A 27958-nucleotide genomic window follows, 5' to 3' on the forward strand; every position below is an offset into this window, starting at 1 on the left:
TAAAATTTTAAACAGTGATTGTGAGACACTTGAGACACAATTTACTTGCAATTTAAGGTATAATATTATTTTTGGTGTGAAAATTACGTTGTTGCAGGCAAAGTTCGTATGTGTAATACCTGCATTTATTTCGATTAAATATTGCGCCCTTATGTGGTTAAGTGAAATTTTGGTCTTATAAACAGTAGGCTAAGTATGTGTAATAATATATACGTGAAAGTGAAACATTGACTGCCATGTAAAGTAAGTTGTGATTAGGCCTAAGTGCAGCGTTACCGATGTTACTCTTGTCTAATCCATTATTGTTAGTTTACCGTATTTGTCTTATTAAATTTAAATTATTGCGCCCTTTTTAGTTGTGAATAACCTACATTATACGAGTAAATAATACGACGTTTGATAATATACACAATTTGAACCAAAATGAGATATATATAGTATATTACGAAAAATTATACCCTATAGTTTTCATTACTGTTACAGTATCTAGAATTGTAATTAGTTGAAATAAAGCACTCATGCTTCATTACGAAATTCTTGCACATTCATTTATGCACGTTTCAACAATTTTCAGTTGCATCGCAAGCATATTTTAATGTGTTGAAGTTATAGGTTATGTTTATTATATCAGCACTTTCCTTATTTCCATATTCGCAATTATGCATTATAATTAAGCATAACGCTACGTATAACTTATAAATGCAATTTGTCTACACTTCAATTGTATTTATTCGTTTCAGACGGTACTCCAGTCTGATTAGTTTAATATGTTACTAGGGCTAAACTAGCGCTGAGGTAGTTCCCTTCGTATTCATACATCTTGCATATACAAATTAGTTCAGTTCGTTCAGGATTTTAATATGCCTTGCTTATAGGATCAAATGCATCTCCACAAAAAATAAATTCAACTGTTTTCAGTTCAGAAATTACCGGAACTATACCTCAGCGCTACTAAGTAATATAACGTATGTACATTTCATATGAGGGACTGTGGTGAATTTTCTACCTATAAGTAAGGACGGTAACCGTGTTCTGAAGTTTATCCTAAAATTATATTCTTCTTTATTAAATCTCAAAACCGTTTTCGTTCTCAACTTAAGCCTAAAATGTTGACGCAGGTAGGTTATGTTAACATGGTAAATTCTCTTCACATAAAAATAACACAGTTTTATTTATTATTCCTGCCACATTATGCAACACATAAATGGAACTTATGCACATATTACATTGAATAAAAATTTAATTGTATTATTTATTTGTTCCCTAATATACTGGGTTGTAATGAATTGTATTTATCTAACCTACCAGATTAACACACAACTGTACATACACTAATTTCATAGGAGGGACTGTGGTAAATTTTGTACCTACAAGTAAGGAAGGTAGACGTGCTAAATTAAAATCACAATATAAATAATTCATCTTTATTAAATCTCACAACAGATTTCATTCCAAACTTAAAATGTTGATGCAACCAGGTTATGTTACCATGTAAAACTCCGTTCACATTAAAATAACACAGTTTTGTAATTATTTCTTCAACATATTATGCAATAAGAAGTGTGAAGGGGTCTTATACACACATTACACTAAATAAAATTGAGCGCCGACACGCATTAAAGTAATATATTTCACTCAGCTCCGTATACTCAAATAGAAAGGTCCGACTCATCTAGTGACGTCACACATCCTGCATTATGGCCTGGTCTAGATCACGATGGCAGTGGCTATATTCATTTTGTTGGAATTTCAAGTGCGGTGTGGTTTTCTGCTGTTCGAATGTTGGCGACAATGGTTGCAGTTGCTTTGCATCAGGGTTGCCAATGTAGCCGTTTTCCAGTTTTAGTTTAGCAGATAAAATTTATGAAATTTGTATTGCTGATGTAGGGATATAGAGGGTATTTGTATCCCTCACAGTGGCAAAATAATCTAATCTTACCAACGAGTTAGAATCTTACATTGACAATATAGCAATTTAGCGGTTTCTGCACGGTCTCATAGCGGATTTTTATGAATCTTGTTGGCGACCCTGCGTTCGCATCGCACGTTGCCAGTGTTGCTACAGATCACACAGTGTTTGGTGGTGTTGGTTCGATGTTATTTTTGAGAATATTTTAAATGATGGCGTCAATTTTGCGATCATCGAAATTTGTTCGGTATTTTGCAGGGCTTGCACGAAATATAGTATTTAACTCTAGTAGAGGAGAAATAGATACTATATTCATTCAAAAAAGTCAATGTCTAAATAATGGGTTAACGAGGTAAGTAAACTCCGTGCGCTGTAAGGTTAGGTTCTTATTTTCGATAAAAAAAGAAAAAAAATTCTCAGACATGCCTTCTAATGCTATTGAAGCATGTGTAGGCCTTAAATTTATTTTGGAATCTTTTGTTATGACAATTTCTTTACATTCTGTGTGTAACATTAAATATTAAAGAATTGTACGATTGCCTAAAAAACGCGACATTGAAGGTTTTTTCGTCGAAAGAAGTGGAAAAATGGTCTAATTTTCAGAGAGAATGTAGTTTAGAATACGATGAATTTATATCTACAACGTAAATATATTAGACAATAGCTAAAAATTGAAAAGAATTTATCTGTGTAGATAACCTAAAAGTGAAGTGAAGAGGTAGAACGCTTCAAAATGAACGCCAAATGCACATTTCACTTCACTTGGTATATGCAAGTCTAGTTAACAAAAGTCTAAACTAACCTAACGTTTAACAGATTTTGTACAGTGACACTGTTTTGTTTAGCCGCGCGGTTTTCATTTTTCAGCCACTAGGACTTATCTGCGGCCATCCGGTCTGTTGGCACTGAAACATTTAGTATAGAAATTTGTACGTACCCAGCTCAAAGTAATTACCGATAACTGTTGAAAATGTCCCCCACTAACTGCTACACAGTGTCGACACCTTATGAAATTGTTAATTACTTTAAGAAGTTCTGCTCCACAGATTGACTCGATTTCAGCTATTATATAGTCTTTAAACTCATTTATTGTGTGCGTGTTTTTCGCATAAACCATAGATAGAAAACGCATGGTTTTAAATCTGGATTTGTGGAACCTACAAATTTTTCCGAAAATTCGATGCAGTTCTCCCATGGATTTTTCAGGAGTATGAACAGTGGCGGAGTCTTGTTGGAAATATACTGAGGAACATTCCCCATAAGTCAGTTCATCTAAAAATGGGTCAAGGATCTCATTCACATAACGCTCGCTGGTAATTGTGCCCTGAGTGAGAATAAGCCCAATAATTCTGTGTCCGTTCATTGCATACCACACACCTATTTCTTCACCATACAAAGGTGTTTCGAGTACAAGATTGGGTTTCTCCTGACTGTAATGTCGATGATTTTATGATGATACGTGTCCATTTAAATGAAAATAGATTTCTGCAAATAAACGCTATAGTAGCTTATAAAAAAATGAATGGTCACCTAAATGCCAGCAATTTGCATAAATTAGGAAAATTTCTTTTTAGAGTTAAAATTAGATGGGAAGAGAAAGTCAGAGCTCTAATGGAGATGGAATTATAAATGTTGAGTAGTCACACGATAAGAAACTACGAAGAGTAGTCAATGAAATTAACAGAATAATTCTTAAGAGATTGAGCATAGAATGAAAAAGCTAAGGTAGGAGTTTTAAATACAAGAGCTATACTTGTTATTAGTTGTGTATTATTATTATTATTATTATTATTATTATTAGTATTATTATTGTAAACAGAGGATACTTGTAGGTTCATTATGTATTAGTTTGTGTTATATTTGTATTGAGAGTGATGGCAGATTAAGAACTGGAATACATCTAATCCGCCATGACGTGAACAAAGATTGATGAAATAAATAAATAAATGAAAATAGGCCTCATCAGAAAAATAAATTAATGTCGGATCAATTTCTTCAGACTTTCTCTAAAGTCCAATTACAAAAATGAAACCTCTTATTGGGATCTTGTTCATTTAACTTTTGAAATACCGGAATTCTGTATGGCTTTAATTTAAGTAATTTTGTTGCTTGATGAGTGGACTTGTAACTTCTGTTTCCTGCGCCAAATGCTTCAGAGATTTTTGTGGGATGTGCTCTAGTCTCTTCCTGTCTCGTCTAATTTTGCTTCTGTGAGAACATGTTTCCTCCTTTGTATTTTACGATAATTTACTGAACTTGTCTGTTTGAATTTTTTGGCTAATCTTCTTAATTGTAGTGACATTAGGCACAGGTCTACAGTATTATTTGGAAATATGTTACGGAAGTTCTGTCGTGTTCTTGCACAAGTTTTTCTGTATTTGTGTATGTAGTAAGCATATACACACGTTCACGTAATGAAAATCTCATTACAACAATGCTGAAAGCACACACACACACACACACACACACACCCACGCACGCCCCCCTCTCTCACCCTCACCCTCTCCCTCCCCCCTCCCTCCCTCCCTCCCTCCCCCCCTCTCTCTCTCACATATACAACACATAGATGAGAGTGCAGATGATAAACTAACTCGCAACTGTCACTGTAGGGTGCAGCATTCGTTAGTGGAAGCAGGCAGAAAACACACTAGCTGCAGAGGGAATGCGGCAAATGAAAACCCCGCGGCATAACAAAACAGTGTCACTCTATATGCAAGGCAAGAACTGCAAGTATTTGGGTGACACGTCCTACAAATAATACCCGTGGCTTGTCAGTATATTTTTTCATTAATGAACCTCCTTATATGTAATTGTAAAAACTTAGTCATTAATTCAACAGTCCATAGCATAAATATGCGTCAAAAAATGACTTTCATACTCCATCGGCTATCAAAAAGGAGTTCATTATATGGCAGTAAAAAATTTTAGTAGCCTTCCTGTGGATATAAAATCAAACTCAAAACATAAAATTATTTAGGGCCAAATTAAATACATATCTAATTTCTCATGCCTTCTTTTCTGTAAGTGAATTTATGACATTTAACAACACTTCATGAATATTTCTGTCTTGTATTAAGTATTGATACTAAACCATTGTGTTGTACTAGTATACTATATTGTATAACTCTTCTGTATAGGCCTATATTATTTCAACTATATTGTGAATATTTCTGTCTTTTATTAAGTATTGATACTAAACCTTTGTGTTGTACTAGTATACTATATTGTAAAACTCTTCTGTATAGGCCTATATTATTTCAACTATATTGTGACTATAATTAATACTTTATAGTATTTCTAAGATTTTTTTTTTGACGTTCCATATCCTAGCCTGAAGCAATGTACGAATACCATGGAATGTAAATAAATATATTACATTACAATACAATAGCCAATCATTTTGCTATAGCTATAATTTCGTTCATTTTTTTTTTAATTTATTAAATTCCTAATCCTACGTATAATACGATTTTGTCTGAATAATGGAATTTTATTGTGCTGTTCTTGATAAGTAATATACATCAGAATTATGATAATGCTATAGATCTATTATAACTTATGAGAGTTTTGCTTTAAGTATACTGTAGGTAATAGGCCTATTTTTTCTAGGTTGTGTTTTCAATTTAATAATTTTCAGACTATGTAACACGACAATTCTCATATTTGTCATTGCAGTCACAAATTGTCCCATGCAAGAATTAATTAAAATATGGCAATATTCAATAAAATAAGTGCTAAGAATTACAGCCTAGGCCTCTACATACGAAATTCATACACATTATCAATGCTTTCTAGTGATTTATTTTGATGTGAGCGTAAAACTTCTTTTCGAAAAAGAAACTGATCTCAGAAGTACTGCGTAATAGATAATTCAGATTTAGCCTATATTTTTTCTATAATTCATGTTAACAATTTATAATTGTGTCTTAGAGTTCTCTCTAATAAGACCAGTATTGATAAATAATGAGTGAGTTAGGTTTGCGATGGACAAAGTTTAACTAACCTATTTTGTATGAGTACATTGGTTTCTGTTTTCATTCTCATTCAACAAATTCGATATCGTAACATATAGGTAGTATTCTTTAAGTCTGATTAGTAGGGACCTGAATTTTTAGCATCTATTTTCATCAAAATTAGCATCTATTTTTCTGAAATTAGCATCTGTTCTTTCGAAATTAGCATATACTTTTTTCCAAAGGAAACTGTGCATTCTATCTTTCAACATTTTTCTCTTTCAAATTACATAGTCTGCCTGAAATAACAGCACCATACTGTCATAAAACACGTTCACTGTCATCATTGATTGTTGGTGTCTACAATACTTCCAAACAACATTCTGATAATGCTTTATTCTCCAATGCGGCAATTGTAGAATTTACAGAAAACTGTCTGAGCGTCTGAAGCATAGAGTCCCTGAATGGAATATTGCTGGGCTCTTTCATGAGCAGTTATAGTTGTTCGCAAATTTTACGAAGAAGTACGTGTCTCACAAATTCATATTCATTTGTTGAATCCAACTGATCACATATATGGTATGGAACATGTCAAAAGTAACACATAATTACTACACTACAACATAACTAAAATAAAACATAATACATTAACTAAAATACAACATACAAAATTTCAATATTACTGTAATTATAAATAATTTCAACATTAACAAATAACAACCACAAGAACAGATATAATACTTTACAAGACAAATCACATTTCGTTTAGCAGTCTTGAGTCAATTTCGACCAATTTCATGAGAAGACATCGCTTCTCGAAGTCAGGATCTGGAAAAGAGGAAGTAAAATTTTTGAAGTAAGGCATTCTTTTTCTATTCATTTATGACAATAACCAACTCTGCCAGTATAACTAGAATAACTCTGCTGCTATCTCAAAAGCAAATGGTTGAGTAAACTGATGCGATGCATTTTAGCCAATCCCATATCGAATATAGAACTTGATAATCGATATTAGGATATGTATAGCATTTTACTGATAAATCATTATTAAATAGCAATTTTCTCGTGATTTTGCAATTTGATAGAAAATTGGCATTTTTCACACTTTCAATTCTGCTTGAAAATCATTCTATATCACCTTACAGATGAGGAAAAATACTTACTACCCCACAATTAAAAAATTCGCGGATTTCGCAAATGCGTAATATGTAGCTAATCAATGATGTATGAATGAAGGGGGAAAGAAACTGGCCATCCTACTCCATTATCTCCTGGCCTAGTTGTCTCATAAGTAGGGTCTTGTTGGTATCACTTGTGAGGTTCAGATCTGTTTTCAGACAGTTGACTGAACAACAACTTTTAAAGGATCATTCATCATGGTGAACTTTATGTACGAGCTTTTTTTATTTATGTCTCCATTGTTCTAAATATTTTTGAATTCAATTTTCCTGTGTAGTATAAAAGTGCAAAAATATCAAACAATAAATGGATTACACAAGGTATTAAAATCTCATGCAAAACCAAGACATTATTATATATACAGAGTAGAAATATTAATGATAAAACATAATATAACACTACAAAAATTATTCAAAATATTACACGAAGTGATCCAAAAAGCTAAAGAATTACACTAACTTATAACACAACAACACAAAGCTCTAATAATAAAATCAAAACAACTTGGAACATAATAAAAAAAAAAACTGCACCCTTATATCTAACAATACAAAAACATCAGACCTAAGTGAAATTGCAAATATATTTAACAAATATCTTATTTCAGTAAGTGATAACCTTAACATCTCACAAGATAATGTTACTAACAGTTCAGACTCTTTAGCATAATATTTTCCAACAAAATTCCCAAATATTAAAATATTTCCAACATACAAGCAAGAAATAATTGCAATTATTAAAAATCAACGAAGCAATCATATCAGAAGACGAAAAAGGATTTTCTATTTTAAGAAAAGAAGTTGAACTAGCTCTTAGGGAAATGAAGAATGGGAAAGCAACAGGAGTAGATGGAATCCCTATTGAGTTACTAAAATGCTTGGGTGAAGACAAGAAGGAAATTCTATCATTATGCAATGAAATATATGAGAAAGACGAATGGCCTGAAGATTTTATGGAGATGGTGATGCTGCCAATACCGAAGAAAAATAATGCCAAGGAATGTAACGAGTTTAGGACTATCAGCCTGATATTGCACTCGACGAAGATTCTCCTGCGAATACTGAATCGACATTTATATTCTAAGGGGAAGGACAGTTGGAAGAAGAGCAATTTGGCTTCAGAAAAGGAAAAAGTACCAGGGATGCAGTTGGACCAGTGGCGGCTCATAAACATTTAATGCTTAGTGCCAGAGATAAGGATAAAAATAAACAATAATAATGACATTACTATTATTATTATTATTATTATTATTATTATTAATCTCATCAAAGTGTATAGAACTGTACACACAATCCAGACAAATTAGAGGGAAAATGCACACTTGTCAGTTAACAGACAAGCATTCCATCAATAACATAACGTAATTTATTTATTTACTTGGTTATTTAACGATGCTGTATCAACTACGAGATTATTTAGCGTCGATGGAATTGGTGATAATGATATGATTTGCCGAGATGAGGCCGAGAATTCGCCATAGATTACCTGACATTTTCCTTATGATTGGGAAAAACCTCGGAAAAAATCCAACCAGGTAATCAGTCCAAGTGCAACTCCGGATCGGCAGGCAAATGCCTTAGCCGACAGAGCTACGCCGGTGGCTCGTAACGTAATAGTACTGTCATCCTCTGAGGAGTTTAGTGCTGAGAGGAATGCGGTTCCGACTAGTCTAGTGCGGTTCTGGAGTGGGAGGGAACAGTGACAGCGGCAGTCTGGAAGGAAGTACAATCATACTGAAAACATTTCACTCGTATATAGAATACCTAACACGTGCACACAGTGACACACTACTACAAACTGAAGACTGCATATTTTTGGACGATTAATACTTCCCACTCCGCTAGCAACAAAAGAATCTCCCTACAACCCCCCCCAACTCATCGGAGGAAGACTGTAGGAGGAGTTGAAAATCAGTCGTGTGGTAAACAATGATAGAAACTTAGTCTATAATCATTAGTTTCTTTTTATTTGTACATGGTACACTTTCAACATGCAGTCAAGCAACTCGTTTTGAATGATTTTAGAAGTACCCTTAAATGCTGTTGACTTGGTTAAGTCTCTTTTAACTATTTAAGTCTTTATCTAACTCACAACTGAAGTGAATTAATTCACGAAACACGCCCCTGTATTCTAAGTTATTGGATTTATCGGTACTATGTTAATACTAAATCTACTGCTGTTTAAAATTTTATACAATTTATTATTAAATTTAGAACATATTGTTTTCTTCAACTTGCTCATTATGTTTTGCATCGCGAGTCTGTAATGTAAGTTTAACTGAATTTCAATATTCTCTTTAAGCAGCATAGACAAACTGCAGATGTTAGTCATACGAACCTTTGATTTTTTGTGTTTTATTTTATCACTTAGCCTTAAGTGTAATAAATCTGTAAGACCCTTTTTGACTAGTTACGTTCACCTCGGAACAGAACACACGGGAGGAAACAGAAGAACACTTCTCCATATTTCATCCACACAACCAATTTTTTTTATAGGCCTAACAAACATCCAAGTTGAATTTGCCAGATCTGTTAACTTTAGCACGTTGCTGTTTTTGGTGAATATTTAAATGCTGTGTAAGTCAATTATTTAACAGGAATTTAGTTTTCATAATATGTTAATATTGAAAGCGGAGATTTTAATAAAGTGTTAACTGAATTAATTTCTTCACAACTTACATAACACAATAACACTTCACAGGTTTATAGTTTCGCACTACAATTAGAAATATACTGAAATAAAAGCATTCTTAAACATAGTATTTAAAAAAAAACTGGCAAGGATTTTATTATCTTATTTTTGCATCCTCCCCTCTAAGAAACTTATTACGACAAAGCAAGAGAACAGACAAGAGTGCGAGGTAAGGGAGTGAGATAGTAAATGGGGTTGTATATAGCTACCCAAGCATTTAAAAACGAAAGTGGTGAACTGTGCCTGGCACATTTTAGATGCTGAAATGGACTGGAGTAGACGAAAATTGCGTGCGCATCCCATTATATTTCTTATGGGACGTAGTGCCTGGCTCAGATCCATGCTGCAAGCCCTAGTTACAACATGGTTGGCGGCAACAATAATATTGGTGGTAGAGTTTGCAAGCACAAGCGTAACTTATTTCTCTTCGGTTTTGCGCGGAAAATATGAATTCTCCTTTTTTCTCTTGTATTCTGGTAGTGCCATGGCATGATGGCACTGCCTCTAAAGCCGCCCCTGAATTGGACTACTTCGAACAATCAGTGAAAGATACCCAGAGAAGAATAAAGAAGTGTATATAATATATTTGAACCTAGGAAAGGCATTTGACAGAGTGGATTGAAACAAACTGATGGACATCCTGAAGAAGAGAAGTGTGGATGGGAAAGACAGGAGGCTGTTCAGTAACCTATATATGAAACAAGTCAAAGTCAGGATAGGAGAAGAAATGTCTGAAGGAAGTGAAATAGGAAGAGGAATATGACAAGGATGCCATTTATCGTCTACCCTGTTCAACATCTACTCGGAGGACTTGGTGAAGAACTGTTTTCAGAACATGGGAGTGGTAAAAGTAGGAGGAAGAAGAATAAAGTGCATAAGATTTGCTGATGATATGGTGTTGTTAACAGAAGAGGAGTTGATACTAAGGGATATGCTACTGGAGCCAAATAACAGCTGTGACCAGTATGGACTGAAGATAAAATGCAAACAAGATGAAAACCATGGTTGTCGCAAGAGAAATAAAGAAGGTATAAACTTGCGAATTCTAAATGAGACATTAGAGAAAGTGAACAGCTTCAAATACTTGGGATGTACTATAAGCAGTAACATGAGCTGCAGCCAGTAAGTCAAAAGGAGAACAGCACTGGCAAAGGAAGCTTTTAGTAGAAAAAGGAGCATCTTTTGCAGTGCTTTGGAAAAAGAACTAAGGAAGAGACTAGTGAAGTGCTTTGTGTGGAGTGTGGCATTGTATGAGGCAGAAACATGGACAATATGACGAAATGAAAAGAAACGAATAGAAGCATTTGAAATGTGGATTTGGAGAAAAATGGAGCGTGTGAAGTGGATAGACAGAATAAGAAATGAAGTTGTGTTGGAAAGAGTGGGTGAAGAAAGAATGATACTGAAACTGATCAGAAAGAGAAAAAGGAATTTTTGGGGCACTGGCTGAGAAGAAACTGCCTACTGAAGAATGCACTGGAAGGAATGGTGAATGAAAGAAGAGTTTGGGGCAGAAGAAGATATCAGATGATAGATGACATTAAGATATATGAATCGTTTGCAGAGACTGAGAGGAAGGCAGAAAATAGGAAAGATTGGAGAAACCCGGGTTTGCGATGAAAGACCTGTCCATGGGCTGAACACTTATGTATGTACCTTGTATTAAAAATCTAAAATAAAAAACTTCTCAGTTGTGATGAAATAACAAGCAAAATATTAAAAGTGAGCTCACACAATAGGCCACTAAAGGTACGGTCACACATCACTACTTTTGCTGTGCAACTTTTGTACTGCAGCTGCAAAAGTTGCGTGTCGTGTTCACACGTAAGCCAAAAGTAGCACGCTGTATGCTATTTTTCGTGCTGCGCAACCAGAGTGCTGCAAAAGTTGCAACTGGGGGTTGCGAGTCTGTTCACACACAAGGCGCTACTTTTGCAGCCGCAGTCATGCTGCAGGTTTCCATATCTGTGTTGACTTCTCAATATACATTTTGTGGTTATGTTCGCATTATTAAGAAACTCATGTGAAAGCTTCCTTATCTATTATTTGCGTTTCTGTCGTATCTGGTATTTAGAAATTGGCATTATTTTTACTATAAAGCTTTTAAAAACGCTTATATACTTAAATGATAACCAACAGCATATTCATGTAATCAATGTTGGCAACCCTCCTGTTGGAACTACGCTATGGAAAATTAAAAAAATGAATTATATCGTCAGCAATTATGCTCAGACTGTGTTGTGTATTTAATAAGTGTTACAAATAATTTATTTTCATCACATTTAACATTAAAATATATCCAAACAATAAAAGTATCATTGGCACATTTGGGTGGTAACACTGGTTGCAACTGCAGCAAAAGTTTCAACAAAACCGATATCAAAAATGCTGCGGCTGCAATCCTGAGAACCCTGTTCACATGTCGCTACTTTTAAGCTGCGCGCAGCATGGAAAAGTAGCGAGCAGCACCGTTGTTCACACGTCGCAGTACAAGAGTTGCGCAGTTTTTTGTACTGCATCACTGCAAAAGTAGCGACGTGTGACCGTATCTTAAGTTATTTATGTAACTCTTCAATGGTATATTTCCCGACAGATTAAAATGTTCATCACTTATTCCTATCTTCAAAATAGGAGAAACAACATCTCCAGAAAATTACAGATCCATATCACTTCTACCAATTTTTTCCAAAGTCTTTGAAAAAATAATGTATAAAAGACTATATCATCTTGAAAGATACAACATTTTAGTTTCAGAACAGTTTGGATGTAGGAAAAATAAATCCATGGAAACTGCAACATTTAATTTAACTGACAAAATTCTGGAGGCAATTAATACAAAATTCCAAGTTGAGGGGGGAGGGATTGTCTGTGATTTATTCAAACCATTTGACTGTGTAATTCATAAAATACTATGAGAGAAATTAGATTATTATGAACTTAAAGGTGTTGCCACCAATGCTTTCACTCATATTTCACAGGCAGTGGCGGTCGGTGACTTGAAATATAGAAGGTTGCATATTATCTGTGACAATACTTTTATACTGTAAACTTACTACAGTCGCGCTCAAACCTCCTAACGTTTGCAGGTGTGTCTGCTTATTGGCGATAGCCAATAGCGGCAGTACTGCATTGCAACATATGGTTACATAGACTCGCTGCTTAGAAATCTCAAAAGCAAATAACAAGTGCGCTTGGAAAATTGGTATGTTGTAGGGACCCTGCATGTATATATGATGAATGTTTAATGTTTTCTGAACACATAGAAAGAAAAATCACATTTCTACCCCCAGTGGTTCCAATTTTATAGATTAATACAGTAAAACCCCTATAAGACACTGTTCAAGGGACCGTGTGTAAACTGCATATTAACCAGTACCACTTGTTAGGCGGGTATACTCATTTTGACTTATATACAGTATCTATTAGCAATTTTCTTTATTGAAATACATGATTCATGAAAGGTAATACAGTATAACTACATTATGTAATTACTGTATTGTACGTCAAAGACATTTACAATATGTACTGTACTTAATTCTTTCGAAGAAAGTCATTTATAGTTATTTGTCGTGTGCGTGTTCTCCAAGTCCTCATGTTTACCACACTTCACTTCCTGCGCTTACATCCTCCCAATGTCGCAGCTGCAGAAATTGAGTCACGATTTTTTATTATTGTCCTTAATGTCGATGATGGGATTCCTAATGAATCAGAGAGTTGTTTCTGACTAATTAAGAGTACTGTTTTCATCGTACTTTCGTAAGATTTCCAATTTTTCCGACTCTGCCTCATTTGCTTTTGTGCTGACTTCCAGCAATGAAGTAGTGGACGATGTTTATACAGCTGCGATGTGATAAGGAATGTTTATCATATGTAAGAATTTTGAGAACCACAAACTTACAACTTGAAACAAAGGGTTCCTTCAGAATTTAAACAGAGTTATTTGTTTGTGAGAGGAGAGACTACTAAAATTGAAATATCAATTCGTTTTCTGATGGTGTTGTGTGCAGTTCGCTTTGTTTAAAGTACGGTATATGTAATATATTTTTTGTGTGTTGGCAATTTGGCATTCTCAAAACAATTAATATGTCTCTTAGTGAGCCCAGTGTAAGTGGGAATGGTGAATCGAGTGGATATGGCAGTAAAATTCGGAAAATGGTATTTAGTGTTTATAAGTTCTTTAGGAAATACTCTTCTGAATAAATGCGTAAAAATCTTAGCTTTTCAGAATGTCAAGCACTGACTGCCGAGGCGTGTTCTTTAAGTGTCTCTACAGTGTCCCATGTATGCAGTTAAAAGAGCACAAACATAGGGTGCCGATAAATTGTTCCATTCTCCTAGAAAGCATTTAAATGTTCCTAAATGAGTTACAAATCTAGACTACTTCCAAAAAGACGTTGTATGACGTACAATTTTTTACTTTTACGATAACAGAAAATTTCCGACAGCTGACAAAGTAACCGTACTGCTTAGAAAACGAATTAATTACTGAGGTTCAGTTTCTTCCACTAAAAGATTATTGAATCTGTTGGGATTCTGCTACAAGAAAACCAATGATGGGCTAAAATATCTAATGGAACAGAATGATATTGTTGCTGCAAGACAGAAGTTACTGTGCAAAATGCACATGATCAGATCATCAGGTAACACTCGACCCACATTTTACCTTGATGAAATGTGGGTTAACAAAAATCATTCTCTGAAATATGTTTGGTAAGACTCAAATAGAAATGGAGGTCTTAAAGTGCCTTTAGGAAAGGGAGATAGACTTATTATTTGCCATGTGGGATAAGCGGAAACAGGTTTCGTTCCAGGTAGTAAATGGGTATTCAGATCATAGAAAACCAGTGATTATCACGAAGAAATGACGGCACAATCATTTCGCTATTGGTTCTTAAACAGATTTATAAATTATTTAGAGGAAGGGAGTATAATTATAATGGACAATGCTCCATACCATTCTGTTAGCGTTAATAGAACAACCAAATACCTCCACTAAGAAAGACGAAATCAGTGAATGGCTGAAAAATAAAGGTGTTAGTTTTTCTTCAGAAACTAAGTCAGAACTTTTGGATAAAGTGTTGCCTTTCAAAAACGTGAAAAAATGTATTAACTTGATCAGCTGGCCAATGAAATGAGCATAAAGCTGTAAGACTCCCACCTTATCATTGCCAGTATAATGCAATAGAACTAATTTGGGCGCAAGTGAAAAGGAAGGTTGCTAGAAACAACAAAACTTTCAAAATGTCGGATGTGGAAGAAATTGTAAATAAGGAACTTGATAATGTGACAATTGAGAACTGAGTAAAATGCGTGAAACACACGGTGAAGTTGCAAGAGGAAGATTTTGCTAAAGAGTTAGGCCGGGAAAATATTTTAGAACCAGTGGTCATTAATTTAACTGCTCCGTTGTGTTATTTGACAACTTTATTAACCGTAATAAAAGTAAAACTTTCCAAAACTGATATAAATTCAGCAAGTATGATTATTTATGTCTGACTCAACTAATTTTTCTATATTTTGTGACTTTTAATTTCATTCGATGCAATCTGATGATGATATTATTATTATTATTATTATTATTATTATTATTATTATTATTATTATTATTATTATTATTATGTCTTCTGCATCTCCCTATCAAACCAATCTCAGGTAAAGAGTCGCGCTCCAGAGTTTTAAAACTACTGCCGCTGAGTGACAGAGATGGAGAGAATAGTTGTGACAAGTTGTGACAACGTCGTGCTTGCATGTTACTGGCTCTCACGAAATGTCAGGAGGTTTGAACACGACTGTAGTTTCATAAAATTGCTCAAGCACTACTGCTACGCTAACTGGTTATCGAGCACCATGCAGTTTGATTTAGTAAATATCTTAATTACTTTACCTCAACAAAATAGACTTAGGCCTATATGACTCACCTATTTGAAGAGAAAATCTTTCCTATCCTTGCTGGCAGCAAATTTACCAATAATTCTTTGATTGAAATCAGGTATTTGCATAATAAGGTTTCGTTCCACAGAAAGCATGACAAGGGCCGAAAGTATTTCCTATATCATTGTGTTGCGCTGAAATGTTTCTCTTCAGAATAGAGAAATTCTGTTCTGCCTCGGATGTGGTCATGGAAATGGTGAGCAGTACTTTCAGGAGTTTTACGCTTTCACTAAATGCTTCATTTAAGTTATTCTCATTTATGAAGTCGAACATGGACAATGCACCTGTAATTTTCCTAAACTCTTCTCTTTCGTATATAGCAGCCAATTCGGTACAGAGTTTCTTCATGTCCAAAAAGTTATAATTCGTGTATGCTGCTTGTAGATGATTTTCAGGAAAAGCAGTACTATATTCTGAAAATCCTTCAGGTAGAAATAGCATAGCTGCTGAAAGATGACCTTTGAATTTAAAATGGCTTTTAGCTTGTACTATATCATCACAGATTTCTTTGGCCTCTGGTTTTTTGTTTTCGAATTATCTTCAAACCTGCTTTTTTTCACTGTACTCTCCTGCACAAAAGAAACTTCCACACTGTACCAGATGCTAGAAACTAGATGATCGAATGCTTGGATTTGTTTATGGAGATATGATGGCTCACAAATTCTCTTCTGAACCTGATTGAAAATAATGTCAATATGAGGCATTTTTTGATGGAAAAATGAAAACCAGAGTACAAAATTTCCATTCCTGATAATTTTTTCGAAACCACAGGCTTGTGAAATGGTAGAAGGGTTTGATATTATATTTTCATCCTGAATTGCCCTCATACAGTCAATAAGATCATTTCTGTATTCATATACGGTATTCACACTTCTTGATTGAAAGTTCCATTAATTGGAACAGATCTTGGTAGCGTTTTTTCACTACTTCATCTAAAACTGCTGTGCGCTGTGGAGAAGAGGAGAAGATGAGAAATGTACAGAGGTCCTGAAGGTTAGCAAAAAATATTTTCACATTGCAATTCGCTGATGCGGCATTTTGCATGATCAGATTAAGCTGATGCACATAGCAATGAACATAAGCTGCGTCTAGATAAATTTGTTTGACCAATGCGTGAACACCACGTAATGAGCCACTCATGACTGAAGTACCATCATATGTTTGAGTGATCAGTTTCCTGGGACAGTCTCCTAAATGATGGTCAAGTTCATGTGTTATGCTTTTAGCCAAAGATGGTGCATCATGACCAGTAGAAACAGTGAAGTCCCAGAATCTTTCAACAGGTTTGTTGTTGTGGATATATCTGTAAATAACCACCATCTGAAATTTGTTGGAGACATCACTTGTTCCATCTGCAGTAACAGCTAGAAAGTCGGCAGTTTTTATCTGCCATGAAATCTCATCATGATATACTTCTAGCATAAACGCCAAAAGCTCGTTTTGAATGGTTTTGGACGTCCCCTTGAAAACTGTTGAATTTTCTGGGTGGGTCTTTAGTGCGTTGTTTAGCTCAGCACTGAAATGTATAAGACTACGAAATATGCCTGGATTAGAAGACGAATCCATTTCATCATGACCTCTCAGTGCTAGTTAATTTAAAGGAGCCACAGAATCTAATACAATAAATTGATGATGATATTTAGCACGTATCTATTACTGGCTACTTTCTGATTGTGAAGTTCAATGTTTCTTCTATAGGCACCATCCAACTGAGCAGCAATATTTAAATTTCCCATGATAGTTAAACTAAGGACATTTTTTACGTGGGTTGATGATGACTTGTGTTTATTAACCCTTCATTTAGATGATGCACATCAATCATTCCTGTTTTAACCCACACTTCTTCGCCACCAAATAACACACACGGAAAACAAAATAGAGCATTCTTGGCATCACAGCTGCACAATCAGTTATGTTTTTCGAACATATTAGCATTAAAAATTCTGTTAAAAGTCATATCCTTCGTAGAAATTGTTTGTGAAAGCTTAATAGCAGGTGTTGGTCTACCAAGCCTTTTTATTTCTATTTTCACCTCTAATGACCTAGATGAAAATGGTTGTGATTGTAAACTACTAATGGAATTCATTTCTGTACATTAGCAATTACTTACTATCTTATAATTAACACTTTTAACAAGACGAGGTCCACACCTGTGGAGTAACGGTTAGCGTGTCTGGCCGCAAAACCAGGTGGCCCGGGTTCGATTCCCGGTCGGGGCAGGTTACCTGGTTGAGATTTTTTCCGGGGTTTTCCCTCAACCCAATATGAGCAAATGCTGGGTAACTTTCGGTGCTGGACCTCGGAATCATTTCACCGGCATTATCACCTTCATCTCATTCAGACGCTAAATAACCTAAGCTGTTGATAAAGCGTCGTAAAATAACCTAGTAAAAAAAAAAACAAGACGAGAGAAACTCACACAACACTCGAAGGATAAAATGTGGTATAACGTACCATATAGCAATACGATCCAGAAGGCAGTGATTTCAAGGCGCGAAGCCATTGTGTATACACGTCATAAACTGTCTGCTAGTGAAGGCCACGCCTCCAGAGTTTCTCCCTGCACCTGCTCCTCTAGCACCCAAAGTCCCTTAGCAGACACAGAGTTAACAAGGCTAGTACAGACGGACATACAAGTCCTCTACAGATAATAGGGATATTTCTTATTATGTTGAGAAGAGTAAATTGATAAGTCATCACTGATTATTACATGCATTATTTACTTATAAAATTTCAGGAGGTGGCACTAACTTGCTATTCCCTTCTTGAGCCGCCCCTGCTCACAGGTAGGAAACAAAGTCGAAATCAGTACCTACAATGAATAGCACTATGAAATATGCCCTGACATGGAGAACTGTTAATAATGGGATTCCACAAGGATCAATATTAAGTCCCTTACTTTTTTTTAGTGTTGATAATGATTTTACCCTACTAATAAAAGATGTAGGTCATCCCATATTATTTGCAGATGACACAAGTATGGTAATTACAACCAATAACTCCAACACATTCCAGTCTTCAACAGAGGCAATTCTGTTAAAATATGTGATTGTTTCTCAGCCATTAAATTAGTATTAAATTGTAACAAAACTAACATAATCCAATTTAAATTCTGCCCAAATTCAATCTCGCAAATTTCAATTACAGTACTAAACAACAGGCCCCCAATAGAAACAGCAACCAAATTTCTTGGTTTACAAATTGGTAATATATTAAATTGAAAAAAATCATATTAAAGAAATTACCTCCAAACTGAATTCAGCATGAATAATTTCAAGATAAAAATTGTTCCAGGGCTGGGTATCAATCCCGGGACCCATTGCTTAGTGCACAAATGCTCTACCAACTGAGTACCCAGGAACAACACCAGACACCATTCCAATTTTTCCCTTTATATCCACACAACTCAAGTGGGCTGACAAGGCACCAGAAACCCAACTTTAAGTGCACACAAACTCTGTGTGACTTGAATTATGGTTTTCTGTTAACGTACTTACAGTGACATATATTATGCAAATCTGCTTTCAGGTAAAGCTCTCCGTGAAGCAGACTTGAATAATTTCAAGAGAAATTGAGTTGTGTGGATATAAAGGGAAAAATTGTGACGATGTCGGATGTAGTTCCTGGGTAGCTCAATCAGTAGAGCATTCATGCGCTAAGCAAAGAGTCGCGGGATCGATACTTGACCCCAGAACAATTTTTATTTTGAAATTATTCAAGTCTGCTTCACAGGGAGCTTTACCTGAAAGCCAGTTTGCATAAATTCAGCATGTTTTGCTATTAGACCTATGCAAGAGATTGTAAATATCAATATGTAAAAACACTTTGCATACTTCTACTTGATAATGAGTTTTGAAATTATATTCTGGGGAAATTTTACAGATAGTAACTGTATATTCCTACTACAAAGAAGAGTAATTAGAATAATAGTAGGTGCCAAATCAGGGAATTGTGTAGGACCATTTAAAAAAAACTACAAATAATGTCCATGACTTGTCAGTTTATTTTTCCATTAATAAACTTCCTCCTGTGTAATCGTGAAAACTTTGTAACTAATTCAACAGTTCATAGCATAAATACTCGTCAAAAATGACTTTCATACTTCATCAGCAAAACTATTGTGCTATCAGAAAGGAGTGTGTTATATGGCAGTAAAAATTTTATAATAGCCTCCCTATTGATATAAAAAATCAAATTCAAAACATAAGATTATTTAAAGAATTACCTAATTTCTCATGCTTTCTATTTTGTATATGTTATGATATACCTTTTGTAGATGCTCTTATAATTTATATTCATACCTCTTACTTACATTTTCTCATTACTGTATCATCCTCTTTCCCTTACACTTGTTCATTATTTACTATAATATCTTACTTCTGTCCCCATCTAAATTGATCTATATTCCTGTGTTTACAACCTAATGATTTAATTTAGTTCATTAAAAATTGACATGTTTACAACTCATTTCTTGATTTTCAGTTCACTTATATTGAACACACTGTGTTTCTAATAATACTTGTTACTAATCCTTAGTACGCCATTATCTAGTTGGATAACATATTGTTACATATGTCTGTTTCTTACGTGTATTATCTTATCTCACTTATTTTTCTTTATGCTATGCTTTGCTATCCTGACTAGCCTCCTCCACCATACTCCTCGCCTATTTTCATTATTTCCATCATTTCACTTAACTTTCTACTACACTTTCCTAATTTATTATCTATTATACTTACAAAATCATCTGTATCCTTAACCTTCTCTGGACCAGAATCATCAACTTCACTCGTAACTGTTATAAACTCACCTTCTTTTTTCTTCTCTTCTCCTCTCCACATTTTATCCATTGTACTCACAAAAACACTTTCACATCCCTCATCTGCACTGACCTTTGTTCCCCCTAAGCTATTTAATTCACTTTCCGAACCACTTGAATTTTTACTCGTGTCACTAGACTTCATTGCACTTCTGGTACTTAAGCTGCTCTTATCTGTTTCTTCACATATGTTTTCTTCTTATGTATTGTTGGTCTCAGCATATTCTTCACCTTGTTATTCTTTTTCATTTTCTGGTTCTGTCTTGCTTCCTCCAGCACGATGTGTTTATTCTGCAAATTCAGTGTCTTAACTCCGTCATCCATACATCCCTGGTCAATGATCTTGTTTTGATAGTTACTTTCCACCACAACTAGTGACTGAACAGACTGTCCATTACCTGTCACGTATTTTTTTATCCCAATTCGAATTCCGATCTCCTCTTAACCTCTGTTTAGCTGGGCTGGGTCCACACCTGTGGAGTAACGGTCAGCACGTCTGGCTGCGAAACCAGGTGGCCCGGGTTCGAATCCCGGTCGGGGCAAGTTACCTGGTTGAGGTTTTTTCCGGGGTTTTCCCTCAACCCAATACGAGCAAATGCTGGGTAACTTTCGGTGCTGGACCCTGGACTCATTTCACCGGCATTATCACTTTCATTTCATTCAGACGCTAAATAACCTAGATGTTGATACAGCGTCGTAAAATAACCCAATAAAAAAAATAGCTGGGCTGGTCAGTATTAATCTATGCCAATGATTTTCTCTCTTTTCTATACTTTCTAGTTTGTGCATTAACAATGGCTGCTTCATTTTATTTTCCTGTTGACCATTCTTCTTCAAAGTGATAGTAATTCCATCACTTTGTCCGTTAGTACCTGGCGACCTAGTGTCCTTTTCTTCAGATCTCCTCTGCTCCTTTTCATGTTGTACTCACTTCTTCATATTCAATCTTAATGTTGGATGATCTTCATTTTTCTTACAGAATTCTACGTCATAATTTCCCATTGATTTTTAATTTATCTTCATATAACTTGGTAAAGTATTTTGTAGATGAATTTATGACATTCAACAACATTGCATGAATATTTCTTGTATTAAGTATCAGTACTAACCCCTTGTATTGTACTAGTATATTGTAAAACCCTTCTTTATAAGGGTGAATATTAACTATACGGACAAACTTCAGGAAGTGATTCCTGAGAGGGAAAGGAACAAAAAAAAGTTCATCTGAACAAATGTCAGGAAATAAATGTGTTCCATGCTAGATGGCAACACTGTTCATCATGACGTTACCCCCTCGTAAGAGCACTCATCAGGTTCAGCATCAGTGTTTGGGCTGGGATTATTGGTGACCACCTACTTGGACCAGTCCTTCCAAAATGCTTCAATGGCCATGTAGCTGTGATTCCTGCAGGACACTCTGCCTCTCTTGCTGGAAGATGTGTCATTGCAGAATGTTAGGGCATGTGGTTGATGCGTGTTGGAGCAAATATGATAAAATATTAGTCCCTTCAATATTCTCTTGATCTTACAATATTTTTTCCACAATGAGAACAATTCAACATTATCTTTGAATTGCAGTCTCCTGCAACGTGATGTGTAATGAATTTCCCTTAGTTTTATTTCGCTTAGTTTTCAGCATAGTTTTTACATTCACTAGGTATGTCAGATTCCTTCCTGATTCACTGTCACGGATGTGACTTCTACATGGTGATTTATTATTTTTAAAATTAATATCGCATCTGATCTTCAGAGCTTTGAATATGATGTATCTGTAATACAAGTCCGGTTATGTTTTGAGATTTTTTTTCTTTTAAATTTTTCTGGTATATCAATTTGCAAAGTTTTGTCACAAATAAGACCAAAAGTAAACATCTCTGAATTTAGTGGATTTAAGACTTCTAAGATGTGATAGCAAAAAATCATTTTATACCTAGAAAACGAGTGAGTAATGACACTGCCTAATCAGCAGATAGTGGATTTCCGGTCCCTTAACAGGAACAAGACGTCATGTCCCTTGCTTATGGAGGGAATGTAGCAATGAGTTCAAGACCTCTCTGCAATGACGGACATCTGACATTCAGTATCCGGACCCAAAATCTGCTGTCTGCTAATCACTATTAATTGTAAGCTATAGGCGCGCGTGCGTGCGTGCGTGTGTGTGTGTGTGTTTTTTTTTGTTTTTTTTTTACAGTATATATTTCAACATGCCCCATTACATAGGTAATATTACATGTTTTGACATTTCTAGATAATTACATTTTTAAGATTGCAAATTTGCCAGTTGCGTAATCAATAAATATGTGTGATAAGATATGCGATGAGAATAAATTATAGTTAAGTACCATTCCAAATTCTGAATTCTTGCACCTTCCTGCTTACAAACTTTCAAATTACATTAGCATTATTAATTGAAGATTATAAGACCCTGTGTTTCCCTAGTTACAATTTTAAATTACATCAGCAGCAAGAATTTAAGTATATATCACTCCTACATTTTCCTAGTTACAGATTTCAATTCAATAAGCAATAAACACACAAAAGGATAAAGATAATATACCAGTAAGTTACATAGATAGATCAAGAGACATTAAGAACATGGACATAGTTCCACAGTAACAGTTTTACAAATTACACATACAATTAGAATATGTCTTAAAATATATTTACAAATTACCAAACCCCACATAAGAATAGAAACACGCTAAATTATATTTAAAAAATTATCAAGACTTCACTTTCACTATCCTAGATTTCAATTCAATAAGCAATAAACCCACAAAAGGATAAAGATAATATACCAGTAAGTTACACAGATAGATCAAAAGACTTTAAAGACATGGACATAGTTCCACAGTATTCATTTTAGATTTCAATTCAATAAGTAATAAACCCACAAAAGGATAAAGATAATATACCAGTAAGTTACACAGATAGATCAAAAGACATTAAAAACATGGGCATAGTTCCACAGGATCAGTTTTATAAGTTACACATACAATTAGAGTATAATCATCTTAAAATATATTTACAAATTACCAAACCCCACATAAGAATAGAAACACAGTAAATTATATTTAAAAATTATCAAGACTTCACTTTCACTATCCTAGATTTCAATTCAATAAGCAATAAACACACAAAAGGATAAAGATAATATACCAGTAAGTTACGCAGATAGATCAAAAGACATTAAGGACATGGACATAGTTCCACAGTATCAGTTTTACAAATTACACATTACACATTCAATTAGAATATAATCATCTTAAAATATATTTACAAATTACCAAACCCCACATAAGAATAGAAACACACTAAATTAAAATTAAATATTATCAAGACTTCGCTTTCACTATCCTATTTACAAGTTTTGCAGTTTCACTGTCAAGTTTGATGTTTCACAGAATTGTGAAGTCTATATCGCGGACGAAGGTCGAAAATATTTGGAGGTAGTTGGAGGCCAGTGCTTCGCACGTTGTTGGCCACTTGCCTCCTGCTTCTTGGATTTTTCTTATCATATCGTGTGTGTGTGTGTGTGTTTTTTTTTCCCGCCATGTTTAACTGTTTGTTAAATGAGTTAACGGCCTGAAATCCTACATTTAAAGTTAACAAACGGTTAAGAATCTGTTAAGCCAAACTGGTGTTGAACAAATGGAAAAACTGTATTTAACAAACTGTTGAAGGTTTAACAGTCGTTAAGTGTTCTAACAATACTTGGACAAACCGGCCAGTAGTCTATCAAGATCATCCCACAACAAGAGATGACATAAAACACCGAATTGAGAGACCTGCCAATCACTTGACCACGCCAAAGTGTTAGTAGTCATTGACATTGTTAGAAGAAGAGCACGGGTGTGTGCTGCTCATAACAGCAATCAGTTTGAACATTTATAAAAATTAATGGAATTGTCCAGTCATTTGGTAACATGTCAACAGTAATTGTCTTGTTTACATTTTCGTCTTGTAACATTTCTCAATATTGATGACATTGTCTTTTTGTACATTTTCTCATTGAAAGAGTAGGAAGTAATAAAAATGTTTCCTATGAAAGTTGTTTGTTTTGACGAGCTCTATCAAATGGTACCATAATTGACCCCAACTCCCATTTGAAATTTTAAAGTGATACGCCACTGACCCTACTTCCTGTTAGAGCTGATTGATGAAATCATGCTCAAGTGAAAGTTCACATGTGATTTAGTTATAAATATTTTTGTCTTGAAAATTTTAATGCACTAGTTTCCGAAATAAATGACTGTTACAGGTGGTCTGAATCACCCTGTATATGTGTATTTTCGTAGATGTGGGTCCCTATCACCACGGCATGGCGCGTCCTCAGGTTGCAGATAGAGGAGACGGCCTCCAGATACGGAAGGGAGCTATGAATATATTGAATAAGCAGTTGCAGACAAACGATAAGAGGTGGTCTTTCAGCTTGGGGGTTGGGCGAAGGGCTAACAACCCATCACCATAAAAAACAGATTGTTACGAAACCTCAAAATAAGCCTCGGAATGGGACTGATTCTCTGGCATGACCACAGCAAAGAAATAAGGTTATGAGATTTGGTACTTGGAATGTTACAAATCTATATAGAATAGGAGGGGCAAAAGAACTAGATAGCTATAGAATAGAGTTTATGGGAGTACAGGAGTTTGGGTTAGATAGGAATGGCGTACCACAAATAGGAGATTATTTGTTGTATTATGGAAAAGGAAATAATAATCACCAATTAGGAACAGGTTTCTTTGTTCATAAAAGAATAAAATCAGCAATAAAAATCGTCGTATTTATCAGTGACAGGTATTTAGTACTTAAGGTTATATGGTGCGATATCGTAGTTATAAATGCTTCTATGAGGAATTGGAACACACTTTCGATCAGTTATCTAGATATCAGATGAACATTTTATTGGGGGATTTCAATTCTAAAGTAGGACAGGAGGATATTTTTAAACCGAGTAATGGAAAAGAGAGCCTACATGTGACTAGTAATGATAATGGTGTTAGGTTAGTCAACTTCACCGCATCAAAAAATTTAATTGTCAAAAGTACATCGTGTCCACACTAAGACTATACAGAAATAATAGCTTATAATTTCACAACCGTGTATGATAATTCCTTAAGATAAAGCTCAATAAATAGAAAAACTTTCCAAGATTTTATTTCCTATCTTTTATATGGCCATTGTTGTGTGAAATGTTTCGTTTCAAGCTTATTGTTGCATGAATGAAAATTTACTTTTATCAGTCTAGTTCCTTGTCAATAAAAGCATGTGGCCGAAATGATCAAGTGCGTGAATCATTTGCTAGAAGCCCACATAAATCAATTTTAAGCAGGCTAATAGGGAACTGCAGATTCCTCGTTCAACAGTTCACAAGATTCTATGCAAATGTCTCCGTATGCGTGCTTACAAACTTCATCTCCTTCATCAACTCAAACCAAATGATTGTCGCAAGAGAGCTAATTTCTGTGATGAGATGATTCGGTGTATCAATGAAAATCCCAGGTATGTCGATTTGTTGCTATTTAGGGATGAAGCAACTTTTCATGTTTGCGGGAAGGTTATTCTTCATAATTGCCGCATATCGGATTCTCAGAATCCCTACAGAGTGGTTGAACATGAAAGGGCCTCGCCAAAAGTCCATATCTGGTTGGGAATACACAAAAATGGAGTAATTGACCCATTATTTTTTATGGAGCCTCCAGTGACGGGAGTCACATACCTTGATATGCTGCAGAACTTTACTATTCCGCAATTTCCGCCAGTTTTAACATTTCAGCAGGATGGTGCTCCACAACACTTCCCCCGAAATATTAAAACGTTTTTGAATGTAACCTTCCCAAGAAATTGGATTGGTAGGGGTGGGCCAACTTCTGGCTGTCTAGATCTCCGGATTGAACTCCTTTGAATTTTTTTGCATGGGGATTTATTAAATATTTTGTGTACGGCATAAAAGTTCGTAATTTGATTGATTTGAGACAGCGTATCAATCAAGCAATTGAGCTTATTACACCTGATATGTTGGTGAACGCTAAGCGAGATGTTGAGTATTGTTTTGGTACCTGTCGAGCTATAAATGGTGCTCATGTTTAAGTGTATTAGTGTAAGTAACTTTTTCAGTTACTCTATACAATGCAGAAGAAATTTATTTAATAAACCTTATCCAGGTTACGATATAAGCTGTTATTTCTGTATACTTTTAGTGTGGACACAGTGTATAACTTTTCCCCAAAGGATATACATGAATATACTTGGACTTTTCCAGATGGATTGACACACAACCAAATAGATAGATAAACGAAGACACACTAATATAGTAGACATTCGAACCTTCAGGGGGGCAGACTGTAATTCTGACCATTACTTGATAATTGGAGAATTAAGAAAAAGACTATCAGTAACCAAGTGAGTAGAGCAACAAGTTAATACTAAGAGATTCAATATTCCGAAATTAAAGGATGAAGAAACTAAGCAAAATTATCAGGTCGAAATTTCAAATAGGTTTGCTGCTTTAGGAAGTTCCGACGAAATTGAGGAAGAATAGTGTGTGGGAAAATATCAGAGATAATATCAAAATTGCAACTGAGCAGAGCATAGGTTATTATGAAACTAAGAAAAAGAAACCGTGGTTTGATGAAGTTTGTTGCATGGTAGTAGAAAGAAGGAAACATGCAAAATTGAAATTCTTACAGAATCCAGTTGAGGCGAATAAAGATATTTATTTCAATGAAAGATGAGCAGCAAGTCCTACACTTAGGAATAAAAAGAGAGACTACTTGAAGGAAAAACTCAAGAAGTAGGAATAAAAACATTAGACATTTATATAACGGCATAAAGGAATTTAGGAATGGATATCAGGCAAGGGTAAATATGGCCAAGGGTGAGAATGGTGATTTGCTTGCAAATTCTCATTCAATCCTGAACAGATGGAAACATTATTTTGGACAACTACTAAATGTACATAGGCCAAATAGAAATGCTTGGGACGAAATTTAAATATAAACTGCTGAGCCATTTATACTCGAATCCACACTTTCTGAAGTCGAAATTGCGATAGAAAAGCTGAAAAATTACAAGACTCCAGGTATTGATCAAATTCCAGCAGAATTAATACAAGAGAGTGGAAGTGCATTATCTAGCGAAATTTATAAGCTTATACTTACTATTTTGGAAAAGGAAATTATACCAGAACAATGGAAGGAGTCCATAATTGTACCTATCTGTAAGAAGGGGACAAGAATAAATAAATAAATAAAAAAAAAAAAAAAAAAAAAAAAAAAGACTAACTGTAGTAACTTTCGAGGAATATCACTTTTGTTGACATCGTACAAAATTTTGTCCAATATTCTTTTGAGAAGATTAACTCTATATGTAGATGAAATTATTGGGGATCATCAGTGTGGTTTTTAACTGTAATAGATCGACTATTGATCAGATTTTTTGTATTCGATAGATATTGGAGAAAAAATGGGAGTAAA

The 27958-nt window shown here is 34.9% G+C and overlaps 1 protein-coding gene across 1 annotated transcript in view; it reads left to right on the forward strand.

Annotated features, from left to right (window-relative positions):
* The first annotated feature begins 2029 nt into the window (after positions 1-2029).
* The window catches only part of bsf (bicoid stability factor), a 203564-nt gene continuing 177635 nt past the window's right edge, over positions 2030-27958 (forward strand). Inside the window, exon 1 of the mRNA XM_069848172.1 lies at positions 2030-2261. Coding sequence (XP_069704273.1) covers positions 2119-2261 — 143 coding nt within the window. The 5' untranslated portion in view covers positions 2030-2118. The remainder of the gene's footprint in view (positions 2262-27958) is intronic.

This window comes from Periplaneta americana, chromosome 15, assembly GCF_040183065.1.
Source record: "Periplaneta americana isolate PAMFEO1 chromosome 15, P.americana_PAMFEO1_priV1, whole genome shotgun sequence".
NCBI lineage: Eukaryota > Metazoa > Arthropoda > Insecta > Blattodea > Blattidae > Periplaneta > Periplaneta americana.